Consider the following 13,930-nt stretch of genomic DNA (forward strand, 5'->3'; position numbering starts at 1 on the left):
AAAGTTAACGAAACACTAAGAAGCAATCACCCAAACATTGAAGATCTTTCGAATTATAATTTCCAGTACCATTCAACTGCCTTCACTTACCTCTGCTCCAAACTATCAGTCCTAGCACTTTTGTATCCGCTGTCATTCATACTGCTATCTTGTCTCAATGAGGGAAGTGAATCCCATGGTGATCTTTTGTGTCCTTGAGGTACGCCTTGTCCAGAACTGAACGTCGAGCTTCCTGATCTCCAGCCATCAGAATGCCTGAACCACTGGGCTCTGCTGGATTCCCCAATGCAGGAAGCACATCTGGAGCTGAAACTGTTGAAATAACATTCTAATTTATCGATCATTATTGCCTTTCAATGTGAACAAAACTGGTTTCAAGGAAAATTTCGATATTTGTAGAAGTTTCGGAATATAGAATTCAATTAGTCTTTTTGTGTATTCGTCATTTTCATCTGTTCCATTGAGGCTACAGGAAAATTGTGAGCAACTGTTTTCTTTCCGAAACTTAGGTGACTCTACAATATTCACGACTTTTGAAACGATATTTATCAGAAATTTCAATGTTTCATTCTGAACAGTTTCCTCAAAATAATGTATATGTTCAATTAAGAAAAGGGAATGCAGTACACGTTGAAAACAAAGTAAGACACTAATACTTCACCTTGACAGACATTTCTGTATTTTTTTGTATCTTTCGGTTCGTTTATATAATGAAACAAATACCTTCCAATATATATTTTGATTCGTGAACAGATTGACACCGTATATCCACTCATTTCTACTAGCCATGAGCAAAAACAAGTAGGCAATACTACTTGAGTATATGCCACATGTTTCAAACTTTCAACTTGAATTTTCGATTTCATGAATGAGCAGAATAAGCAGGAGTTGGTTTTTTTGCTAACAGCGATGAACATATTCTGACATTCAAAACATGCGGCATGTATTCGTCTATGTTTGAAATTCAATAAAAAATATGTTTCATCACGTTAACAAATGGCTGAAGAATAATATTACTTCGGATCGATTTTTTATATATGTCCCATATTTTTTGTTCAATGTAAAAGATTTTTTTCATATTTATTGTCATAGTAACAAGGGCAGATTTTTATATTCTGATGGAATGAAATGGTAATGTTACCAGAAAAATGAGTGCCTCGTCTTATGAGGTTATTCAACACGGTACTGATGAAGTGGTGAGGCAAATTTCTTACCCCGAAACCTCAAAATACACCATTGAGGCTAATGGTGTTCTGAGTTACATTTTATACTCTTTCATATATTACGCCGTATAGTGTTTCTAAGAATAAATCTGTTTAATTTCCATAACAAATATTTGTAGTACAAACAGAATAAGAAAAAGTGAGTTAAATGTAATTCGATTTCCATATGAAAATTATTATTCCGAAATGACTTTTTTCTTGGGTATTTCAATCTTCATGAGAAAATAGAGGTTTTTTTTCGGTTTGAATATGGGATAAACCTCCCTTTTCTTCGGAAGTTTCTCACATTTTTTGTTTCAATGATGGAGTAGTAGAAAGAAAAAATTATCTTTCTGAAGAAAATCAATCTCACGAATCGTGCCATCCATATCATGAATATCATTGGTGAAATTGAAACACTGCCGCTTTCAATGATAAGCTTCCTGTGGCATATGATCAACAAAGCATTCCCTTTTGATGTAATTTTCATAAATTTCCTGAAAAATGAAAGTTATTGTTGTCGAATGGTGAACAAGGTCATGGAGCCAAAGCTTTAGCAACAATAGCGAACAAGAGTGAACGAGCATTCTGCATCTGATAAGTACGGGCTAGCGAGCGAGCGAACGTATGCTTGTTCGCGTTCAGAAAAGATCGAGAAGAAGGCGGTACATCAAAAGGTTCTCGCACAAAGTAGATGGATCAACTACGACTACATACTTGAAGATATTCGCTCTGGTGTGGACGAGACATCAATATGTCGAGCAAACACGAGCGAACACGAGCAAACATACACAAATGCTCGCTCATGCTCGTTCGTGCTAGCTTTTATGGTGAATACGCACCTTTAGACAGATTATCGATGAATCTATGAGTATTCTTGATCGAGATGGAAAGTTTGCTAGTCTTCACTAATAATTACTATTCCAAACAGCGACTTATTGCTGACAAAAAACTGAGTATTGTGGAGACAAACAGAGCATTATGTCACTGATACTTCAAGTGTGTTGATTAAAATTGAGGTGACTAAAATATAGAGGTATATTTCGATATAATGTTGAAGAAGTAATCCATGTTTGAAGTAAAGTGAAGGTGTTTTGTTGAAAACAAAAAATGGCATCTTGATAAATTCATTTCCAACAACAGGACAATACAAGTATTTTCATCATCACTTGTATCCTTTAAAGGACAAAACACAAGCACCTCAGAAAAATCCTTAAGGCGTTCTCAGAGCGCTGCCTGTGCAGAAGAAGCAATTTATATTGGATTCTCAATATAAATTGCTACTCATCTCAAAACGATGAGCAGCCACACTCCGTCGCGTATTTCAGATACGTACCGCTTTTGGTGGAATCAAATGTGCCAAGTTACTTTCACACCTCCCGTTGAAGTATCTATAGTAGAGAAACAAATCTTCAACCTTTCTTCGATGTTCCAGGCTATCAAGGTTGCACGTGATGTTCGAGTCTCCAATCAGGTGGATGGCTTTTTTCTGGATAGAATCCAGCAACTTCAGATCATATTTGAAGGCAGAGCTCCATACATGAGAACTATACTCCAAAGAAAGTCTGATCTGAGTTTTTTGAAGTATGAAAAGTTGCTGAGATGTGTACAGTGTTCTGGTTCGAAACAGTGTTTCAAGCTTTTGAAAAGCAGCCTTCGCAATTCCAATTACATGATTATGCCAAGACATATTGGTGTCAATTTTAACCCTCAACAAACTTATCGAAGCAGAAAGCGAAATTGTCTGACGCGACATTATTATATCCGGTTCGGAGACATTTATCTTCTTGGAGACAATCGATGCTTGGGTTTTTGTGGCAATAAATTGAACCTGGTTACTTTCACCCCGATTCGATTCTTATAAAGATATGCAACCTCCTGCTGTCGGTTAAGATGTGCCTCTGTAGCCGATGTCCTGGAATCCAAATGGAATGACGAGACAAGTGTGCTGTCGTCAGCAAAGCAATATATTGGATTCTTGGTTTTTCAGATAAGTCGTTAATATACAATAAAAAAAAAGGTTGGACACAATATGGATTTCTGGGGAACACCAGCGTTGATGGTGAAAGTATTCGAAAGATATCCATCGACAGCCACTTGCAGGGAACGTTCTTTCAGGAAGCTGAAGAGCCATACACAGGCACTGCCTGAGGCATTGATGGCGTTAGTTGCTACATAAGTAAAATATACAGGTTGAGAAAGGTTTCATACTAAGATGTACATAGCTATAGATCTGAATTTGAACCCGAGATCAGGATCATCATGAAAGATGATGCAAAACATCAATTCAACATGAAATCAATATTATTGTAGCCAATAAGGATACAACTGATGATGGACATAAAATATTTTGCTCTGTTCATGGAAATACATTTGTGGAGATGATGAATATATTTTCAAACGTATGAATGAAGTTGCGTGCCACAACACTGTGTATTGCAAGCCTTTACTAATGATAGAACTCATTTGTGGAACAAATGAAAACTGGTTATCGGCAATAATTTCAATTTCTCCTATATTTCCTGATTTCCTCTACGTTTTGTAAAACAATGATATAATTATGGTATTATAGTGTTTTTATTCTCGCCAAGGTCATGAAGAAGCCTGTTCCTAGATTCGAAATTAAATCAATACTTAAGCACCATGAATGTTAACAGGTAAGTTCTTGTTCTAACACAATGTAATACCGATTTTCACATATATTAAAAAATAGTTGAAAATTCGATTCCGAAACCACATTGTATACAAGTGATAGAACAAAATCCCGAAAATATGAGTGTAATAAATCAATAGAGCAAACAATATAAATAATCACTTCTTCACATACATGACAAAATTCCGAGCAATATTGAAATGATAAGATCACTTCCTTCATTCAAGGAGGTTGTGAAAAACCCAAACAATTTTTCGATTATGTAGTGAATTTTTAAACATCATATCTCAATATGCAAACAACTAGTTATTTGAAAATATTCAATGATCTTTACAAACATTTATTTATTCCGTAGTGTTGTATTTCTTTATTCGTCTCATAATTATGGTTTTATGTGAAATTTTCACGAAGAAACTTCATTATTACCTACTATCATTCAAACAAGATTTTTTTTTCATTTGAAGATGAAAGAGTTGCTATTCTCACTTTGATGGCATTGAATTCAGGAAAAAATTTTCTATAAATAGTATATGTTATTTCAAAACATAAAATTGACGTGTGTCGGATATTTTTTATGAATATGCAATATGCACGAAATAATATTTTCTTCCAAAATACACATCATGAAATTATAAAACAGAAATTAAAGTTAATTGGCGCTCCGGGGCGACTTCATTGATTCCAGTGGCGCATTTGCTTTTTCAGCTGCAGGAAAACATTGAAAAACCTGCGGCACCATATTATCTGAAGATTTTGATTTGCCAATGTCCTCTCTCATGAAACAAAATGTAGGGTGTCTCCAGAGGCTCCAATATATTCAATACATCGGCAGAACACGAAATGATTGGAATTATCAAGTTATTTCATTGAACAGTATGAATGTTTATATTTCCTCATTCGATTCTTAGAAGATTGGCTGTTACAGCATGTTGATTGTGATTTTACTCGAATACTTTTTTTTCATGTTATTACCATTGACGATCATTATCATCATCCATACTGAATACGTTTTATGAAAAGCATTTCCAGAATTGAGTGGTGAAATATTTTCTATGAAAAGAGTTTTGTGAAAATTGACATCACCTTGAGTTGTGGTCACTCAGATATCCTCGTTCTCTTTCCCTTTCTTTTTCTCTTTCTCGCATGAGTTCATTTCTATCGCTATAGTAACCATCTCTCTCTCTATCTCTATCTATAGTTCTATCTCTAGAGGAACTGATCCGATGTGATAAAGGTAAAGTGGATGACTTGTTCATGGAAGCACTAGATGACGGCCCTGAAAAAGTTATTTGTTATAATTTCTCCTCAGAATGAGTAAAATGATAACAACAGAAAATATTCTGTGTCTATAACAAAAAATAGATTACACTGAAATGTCAAAACAGTGACAAAGGGTATTAGAGATAGGTAGTGAATATGTTATTTGCTAGTATTTAGTATCAAAATTTTATATCTGTTCAAATCTGTTTATATAAAAATATTTGGGAAAGCAGTGAAAGCACAATTGTATAACGTTAGTAAGATTAGTGACTGGTTAGTGAAATAAAAAATGTATTTTTTTTCAATCTGACTGAAATTTTAAAACAGTTCATATTTTAACACAGCCATCAATCTCATTAATAACATTGTCAGTATTAACATTTCAATATTTTCTTCTATATTTCAATCCAAATCATCGTCTCGTAGCTCCCTGATAATGATAGTAACCAGTGACGAAATTTTGGACTTTCGATGTTTCTCTGCAGGTGACTGCTCACTTTTACTTTCTGAATTATTACTACCAGACATATTTCATTTCCGGAAATTATTTATTTAGTAAAGTGTTGTAAACACAAATGTATACACTATATGTATCTGACCTCATTGTGGAGAGAGAGATAGCGTAACGCCGAACCGTGGGGAGAGAATCACACAGTCGCTTATGCATGGCGACCTATCGCCCCGGCATGCGTCGCCACGCCAGCAATCGATTTAACGTAATGTTTAACATCAATTATACAGAACTCAAAATAGAGCCGTATGGAACATCGTAAGAAATTCTCCTCTCTCCTGTCAAAAGCCTTTGGAATTCGAAGAAAGCGTATCACAATTTTTATTGTTATCCATATTCAATGTTATTATTGTGAACAGATCTAAAGTAGCTACTTCTGTTTCTCGGAACTTTGGAAGGCTGTTCTGATATTTACTCAATCAATTTAGATTTTCTGAGAAACAGATGATTCGCTTTTCCATTAATCTTTCTGAAATTCATAAAATTTCTGTTGGGATTCATATCGGCATGTGAAAGGATTTGATTATGTTATTGACAGTGTTGATTTACGATCATTAATGGAAATTTATCGGTAATTTTTTTACTTACTTTTTCTAGATGGATAAGGACTCCTTTGTGTTGATCCCGGTAAACTTTCCGCGAACTCTGAAAAAAATGGAATGAAGTGAAAGTTACCAACATTCAAATAATACATAGATTTTCATAAGGTTCAATTACTGTGAATTTATTTAGACTTCAGGATTATATGGATTTTTTATTACGGTGCGAATGAAAAAGGATATATTTTATTTGAGAGTTATTTTCTTAAAGAACACATTAGATTTGTTCAATAAAAATTATAGTTCAGTGTATAGGTTTGCAACTATAGTATATCATTGAAGTCACCCCTCTGTAAAGAGAAGATGAAATAGTAGAAAGCCAATACATAAGTTATCCATTCTCGAACATTCGCATTGAAAACGATCGCAATTGCGACATTCCAATCCAGGTCAAAATGCAGCAACAACAACAATACATTCCCTAATAGGGTCATTCAGTCAATTCTAATTTTTTGTGAAATGATTGCTGCTGTAGCTACTACTTATTTCTGAATTGCAGGGGTTATATTTTTAGGAGTGATTAATTTTTGGGATAGAAAGTTTTTGGCTTTCTACTACTCCATCTTGATACAAAAAAATGTGGGAATCTTCCAAAGAAAGGAGGGAAGCAATCTATTTGAAAATAAGTAACTCTATATATTGATGTGTAGATCATGCAAAGAAGTAACTTTCAGACACAAACTGGAAAAAAGACCTCCTGAAACAGCTACTTTCATAGACATCGATGTCAACCAGTAAGGATGACAGTGTTCCATGCAAGTGCAATTTGTTACTATTTCATTTAAAGGCGAACTCCTGTGAATGATATCTGAATTTATTCCATAACGAATGTTTGGAATACAAACTGAGTAGAGAAACGTATCTTCTGTATAATTCAGTGTTCATATAAAAGTATTTGTTTCGAAAGAATTTTTTCTTTCGTGTAATTCAATGTTTATGTTTCAGGAGGGATTTCTTCCAGTTTGTGACTGAAAGTTACTTCTTTGCATGACCTACACATCCATGTATAGAGTTACTTATTTTCAAATTGATTACTTCCTTCCTTTCTTTGGAAGATTCCCATATTTTTTTGTATCAAGATGGATTAGTAGAAAGCCAAAAAATTTCTTTCTCAAATACTTATTTCTATTCTTCTGCTTTTCACCTCTGTTCAAACTGCTTCCAATATTTTAGTAAAGTCCATTTTTCCACAGAATATTTTTTCTGTAAATTTGGTATCCTGTTTGTTCAAATATTTCGGTGATAATTGAAATATTTGACTCATAAATGAAGATGTTATTTCTTGTTAGAATTGAACTGAAAAAATTAAATTTGGAAAAAAGTTTTCACAATGTATTTATTAGTGATTCATATCTGTCATTTCATTTTGCATTGCTAAAATATTGGTACAGGTCATTTTTGTATTGAGGTAAGTAAGTAAAATCCACTTCTTCATTATCGTGTTCTAAAAATAGTGAAGGCATTTCAGTTAAAAATTACTGAAGTATATGTGAACATTCGAATTTTTCCAACGGTTTCTGAAAGCGCTAGTTTTTCAGACTAATAACTTGAATTTAATCAAAAAATCGGACCTCTTCATATTAATTTTATTCACCTTCTGAGTAACAGTGAGAAAACTGAAAAGTGTACTGATTGACTCCTTTGTTCAAAAATCTAACTTGAATTCCATAACTTAGGTTTGTCACTTCTGAGGAACAAATGAACATGCAAAACAATGAAAAATTAATTTTGATAATTTATTTTTCATTCAATAACATTAATTTTCACTCATATAGAAACATTCCAGAATGACCCATCATTCTAAATATACAATTTTTTTCTGATTATTGGAAGTGACTTTCATTTTTATTGAAAATCAAATCAAAATGTTTGAACGGGAAATCCTACTCATTTGCTCATAAATTATCTAAAATATATCTAACAATGTGGTCGAAATAAGCAGGGCCAGCATATGAAAATCCGAAACTTTAAGAGGTACGATGCCGGTTTAATTAAAAATGATGCCCATTTTGAAGCTTATGTGAATGCCGTTTCAAAATAGATTTCGATTTGTTGCTAAATATTTTATTGGCCCATGTAAAAAAATTTAATTGATTGGTTTTCGAAGACTAAACGTCTGATTTAAAATCTGTAAACTCAAGCTTGGGCCGCTTAATAAGTTTTTTGTTTTTCAGTATCTACTTCAATAATGTCAGAGAAGCAATTCAATTTCGGTTCCTTTCTAATATCTTCGAAACTGAAAAGTTTTGAGTTTTAAAACTTCAAGGAGCTCTGCAATGGGCATCTTTTTTCCCAATTTTATCATTTTGTATATTTCCGATTCTTCTATGCTGCCCCTTCTCATGCTTTTACACAGCATGTATATTGACCTTCACTCATCAACTTGAGTGAAGATACTTCACGTAATGTGAAATATTCACCAAGATGCTTATACACTGGTGTAGGGACGCATACGTGCACAGTTTTCTTGCAAATCTGTCGACCAATATTGCTAACATAATTTCAGTTACGCGGGGCGCTTTATTAAAAAAAAAGCTAGATACCATTAATTTCGCTGTCCGTGTGACGAAACAGTGTTGCGTATTCTACAAGTTAATATGTAAATTGAGAAGCAAATGTGAATTGAGATGACACTAATATAAAATATGATTCCAATTTTGATTTATTTCAAAAACAAGCACTTTTACCAAACGATTTGGCGTGTTCATTTCTTGAAGTGCGTTGATAAGTTGGCCTCTTCAGTCGCTTGGTGAAACATGCGTCGAGAAGATTATTGCATTTTCGGTGTTTGGAAAAACTGCTTGTTTTTAAAACCATACTATGTCAGTGGTTCCAGTTTTACCTATTACGATTTGAATTACTTTTGTGAATTCATAGGAATCTACAAATATCAACGGTATTTATCATCAACTACATGTTTAACCATATTTCATTTTCATGTGAATATTGAAATGGTTAGTGAACACGTTCTTTTATTCTGTTAAACTGGACTGAAATCAAAGTATTTCACAAGTAGGGTAGACTGGGTACGGTTGAAACAAAGGACGGTTGAAACAAAACGAATATCTCGCAAACCGTTGGCGGGGCGGCGAGGGGTCCAAGGGGAGAACGAAGCGGACGACAGTTCTAAACACGAATCTTAGTGTTGCGCCACTCTCCGCGCGCTTTGGCTGTTTCTATTGTGTTTTGATAACCAAAAGTAAGTATTTTTGCTTGGAGATTTTTCCAATTATTGTCGTTTTTATTCAAGTGACAGCATTGAGGGTGCGTTGTTGTTTGAAATGAAGCTCGCGGAATATGACATTGTGACTAGTTTTTGTGTATCATTATTGTTACAATGACTAATAACTGAATTTTACCTAAAGTAGGAGTTGGGGACGGTTGAAACATTTTTTTTGGGTACGGTTGAAACAGTGTAATTATTTTTTTTCTTGTTTTTTTAGATGCCTAGAGTACGCGTAAGAAAGACATCGAGAGGGCAAATAGACTTGTCGAAGTACAAAGACGCATATGAGGAGGTGAAAACCGGAGGATCATTGCGAAAATCGGCAGAGAAGCACGGATTAAACCATTGTTCGCTTCTAAGATATATTCGAAAGCGAGATGTCTCTGGCGAGCAAGAAAATCCAGACATGGGATATAAAGCACACAACCGAGTTTTTAATGAGGTGCAAGAGCGAGAGCTTTCAAAGTACTTGATTCGATGTGCTGATATATATTTTGGACTACCTAAGAAGGAGGTAAGAAAACTGGCGTATGAACTTGCAGTTAAATATAATTTATCAAGACCTAAAACTTGGGATGATAACGAGCTGGCAGGTGAGGAATGGTTTCGGATGTTTATGAGAAGAAACCCCGAACTGTCTCTACGCGCAGCACAAGCTACTAGCCTCTCCAGGGCGACTAGTTTTAACAAAACAAATGTAGATTCTTTCTATGACAATCTGACCACTGTCATGGATCGTCATAAATTTGAGCCTCAAGATATATATAACGCTGATGAAACAGGCATAACCACTGTTCAAAAGCCCGACAGAGTAGTGGCTAGGCGTGGTGCTCATCAAGTAGGTTCAGTAACTTCGGCGGAAAGGGGTACATTGGTCACAGTCGCCTTTGCAGCGAATGCCATTGGAAATGTTATTCCGCCATTCTTCGTCTTCCCGAGAGTGCGTTATCAAGAACATTTTATTAGAGATGGGCCCCCTGGCTCTGCTGGAGCTGCTAACCCCTCCGGCTGGATGCAAGATGAAACATTTATGCATTTTCTGGAACACTTTAAAAAACATACAAATGTATCTCTGTCTCATAAGGTGTTACTTCTGCTCGACAATCACTCTTCACACGTCCACATTAACGCACTAGACTTTTGCAAGAACAATGGCATTATCTTACTATCTTTTCCACCCCACTGCTCGCACAGACTCCAGCCACTTGATCGATCGGCATATGGCCCTTTGAAGAAAGCTGTCAATTCAGCCTGCGATGCATGGATGCGAAACCATCCAGGAAGGACAATGTCCATTTACGATATACCAGGGATTGTAGCGTCTGCTACGCCAGTTGCTCTTACGGCTTCAAATATTCAAGCCGGCTTTCGCAAAACAGGAACTTATCCGTATAATCGGAATCTGTTCACTGAGCTTGATTTCGCTCCTGCATTTGTTACGGATAGACCAAATCCCGAAAATACTACAGAACGAGCTGTTGTTCCTGTACCAAATACTACCCTACCTGTAGAGCCTGTATTTGTAACGGATGTGCCAAACCAAGAAAATGCAGCAGAGGTAGCAATAGTTCCTGTATCAGTTACAAATCCACCTGAAGACGAAACTCCGCCATTATCACCTTCTCTATTAAATTACAAACAACCCGCAGATATGGTCGCTCAACCAGGAGCTATTGATAGTTCATTAGTCCCTATAATTGAAAATCAGGAAACTGTAACTACACCACCCAGACACCACAGCAGCATTAATATTCAGGAAACTTCTCCGAAACCCAGTACAAGTGCTCAAACAATTTCTTCTATTATTCCCGCTGTATTTTCACCGGAAACAATACGACCATTTCCGAAAGCTGCTCCAAGGAAAAATAATAATAAAGGGCGCAAAATCAGGAAGTCTACTATTTACACTGATACTCCAGAGAAAGAAGAGATAAGAAAAGAGCATGAAATAAGATTGAAACGAACAAGAGCTAAACAAGTGAAGAAGCAATTGGATGGAGGAAGAAAGAAGCAATTGAATAGAGGAAAAAAGAAGCAACTTGATGGAGGAAAAAATAAAAGAAACACCATAAAAGGTAAACAGAAAAATATACAAGAGGAGGTATCATCAGAAAATGAGGAGTACTTCTGTCTTGTCTGTATGTCTTCATATTCAAAGAGCAGACCCGGAGAACAGTGGATCCAATGCATCAGTTGTAAACTGTGGGCTCACGAAGAATGCACAGAAAGTGGTCTTAGCTATATTTGTCAGAATTGCGACTCTGATTGATCTTTAAATTTGGCTTATCCTAATTGGACTAATGAAAGCCAAAAATTGTTTTCTTTCAAACTTTTTTTTAAATATTATTGTTCAGTTTGCTATGTTTAAAAAACAAACAGTTGATTTTGGTTTAATTTACGTAAATTTTATATCAATGTTAAGTAATTTGTAGTGACTTAGTTTTTTGATGGTTGATAATATACCTATATTTTAAATAGTGTGCTTTAAAACATTAAAGGCTGATTAAAAATATCGTTTCATGTATATAAATATTGAAGACTGATTACTAATGTCAAAGAGTTACTTAATTATACTTAGATTTAAAATAAACAATTAATAAAACGTGTTGTAATATTATATTTTGTATTATTCGCATGTGTTTCAACTGACCCCATTCACTGTTTCAACCGCCCCTGGTATGGGGACGGTTGCAACAAATCCGATTCATTTTTTAATTTGATCTACTTTTAAAAATAACACACCTGGGACTAAAAACATATTGCCTATTAGTAGACAGAAACATGCTCTTTTATTTAACATATCTTCTTCATCGCTCGGGTTATAAAAAGCAGAACTATGGACGTTATAAGTGAAACTGTTTCAACCGTACCCAGTCTACCCTAATAACACATTTGTGAACTTTTGTTTGAAGGTAGTTGACAATGTTTCTTGGTGCATTTCATTAGTTCGGACTTCCGTTGTCTAATATGATATAGATTGACTTGAAAAATCGAAAAGAATCTGTAAAAAATTCAAAAAGATATTAGCTGGAAAATAACAATAAGATTAAGCAAAAAAACTGAAATCACAATGGAATAAAATACAAGCAATAACCATAACCAACTATTAACACGAATTGAAGATTAAAAAAATATATATCAACAAGAAATGAAAATTAAAAATCAAGATTTAAAACCAATTTACTTCACGACGCGACGGTTCGATTGTTAAGGGGGCTTTACACCCAACGATAAGTTGTAGCAATTTATCGTAACGATAAGATTGTTACAATTCATCGTTGTGTGTAAACGGGAGATTGTAGCGATTTATTGTGATTGGAGTTGGAGTGGATGGCCGAAGCTGGCCGGCATCAATTTCTGGGAATCGTAACGATGTGTTGGAACAGTTGCACCAATTTATCGCTACGATTTCACTCAGTGTCCAATCTGCTTTTGCACTGTAATGTTGTTTCGTTACATAGTGTTGTAGGTAAACATGGCAGAAAATGCAAGTAAACAAACACATCGTGAGTTTTTAATTGAATTCATAGATTCTTATAGAAGTTTCACCTGTTTGTGGCTCGTTGAAGGCAATGAATACTCCGACAAGAACGAAAAAGACCTAGCTTATATTGAGCTAGTCAAAAAGTTCAAGGAGTTTTTGAAAATCTGTTTTAAAATCTGTTTTTCCGTTAATCAGCTGTCGCCCCCATATAAACGACAACTCTCAAAAGTTGAGAAACTTGTGCAAGCTAAAGACTAACGAAGTCTTACGTTTTAACGTATGATTTCTAACACGGTTGCAGAATCATCCCAGCTTCAACCAGATAAATTATCTCGTGAAAAATATCTGGTCGAGGCGGGAATCGAATCCACGGCCTTCCAATCGTGAGTCGGGCGCACTACCACTGTAGCCAATTTCGTCTGCAGATAGGAACACTGTCGTAAAAAAAATTACGCATTGCGTACAGTTTATAAAAAAGAACTTCTGAAAATTAAGAGTTCGGAGAAATTTGGGACTGGTGCGGATGACATCTACAAACCTATTTTGTGGTATTTTCACCGTCTCCATTTCTTGAACGACCAGGACTTTGCAAGACCACGTAAGTGACATTTGACAAGAAATCGTTTCAATTTATCATAGCGAATGAACAGTGCTCTACTCCTTCGATTTGTTGAAGCGATGAATCGTTCAATCAATTGTTACGATTTATCGTAGCGTGTAAAGCCCCCTTTAGTATCCACAATCGTCTTCGGGTGATAACTGGACAATGTCAACTAAGGAAACACCTCCATAATATGGGGCTAGTGGACACACCTCTATGCAGGATGTGTGAACAGGAAGATAAAACTATCAGGCATATTTTATGCGAGTGCCCGGAGTTATCGTCATTAAGAGAGTGTGTGTTCGACGAGTCTTGGCCTACACCTGCCGATATAAAGGAGATTTCTCCCAGTGACCTGTCCACCTTCATAGAAAAGACAGTATGGACGATGATC

General features: G+C 35.4%; 1 protein-coding gene across 1 annotated transcript in view; it reads right to left on the reverse strand.

Annotated features, from left to right (window-relative positions):
- sif (guanine nucleotide exchange factor still life) overlaps positions 1–13,930 on the reverse strand; it is a 653,408-nt gene that overhangs the window by 526,465 nt on the left and 113,013 nt on the right. Inside the window, 3 exon segments of the mRNA XM_074173996.1 lie at positions 91–312; positions 4,939–5,131; positions 6,215–6,271. Coding sequence (XP_074030097.1) covers positions 91–312; positions 4,939–5,131; positions 6,215–6,271 — 472 coding nt within the window.

This window comes from Leptinotarsa decemlineata, unplaced genomic scaffold (genome assembly GCF_025532065.1).
Source record: "Leptinotarsa decemlineata unplaced genomic scaffold, Ldec_3_MD MMD2_tig00000505_RagTag_RagTag, whole genome shotgun sequence".
In the NCBI taxonomy this organism is placed as follows: domain Eukaryota; kingdom Metazoa; phylum Arthropoda; class Insecta; order Coleoptera; family Chrysomelidae; genus Leptinotarsa; species Leptinotarsa decemlineata.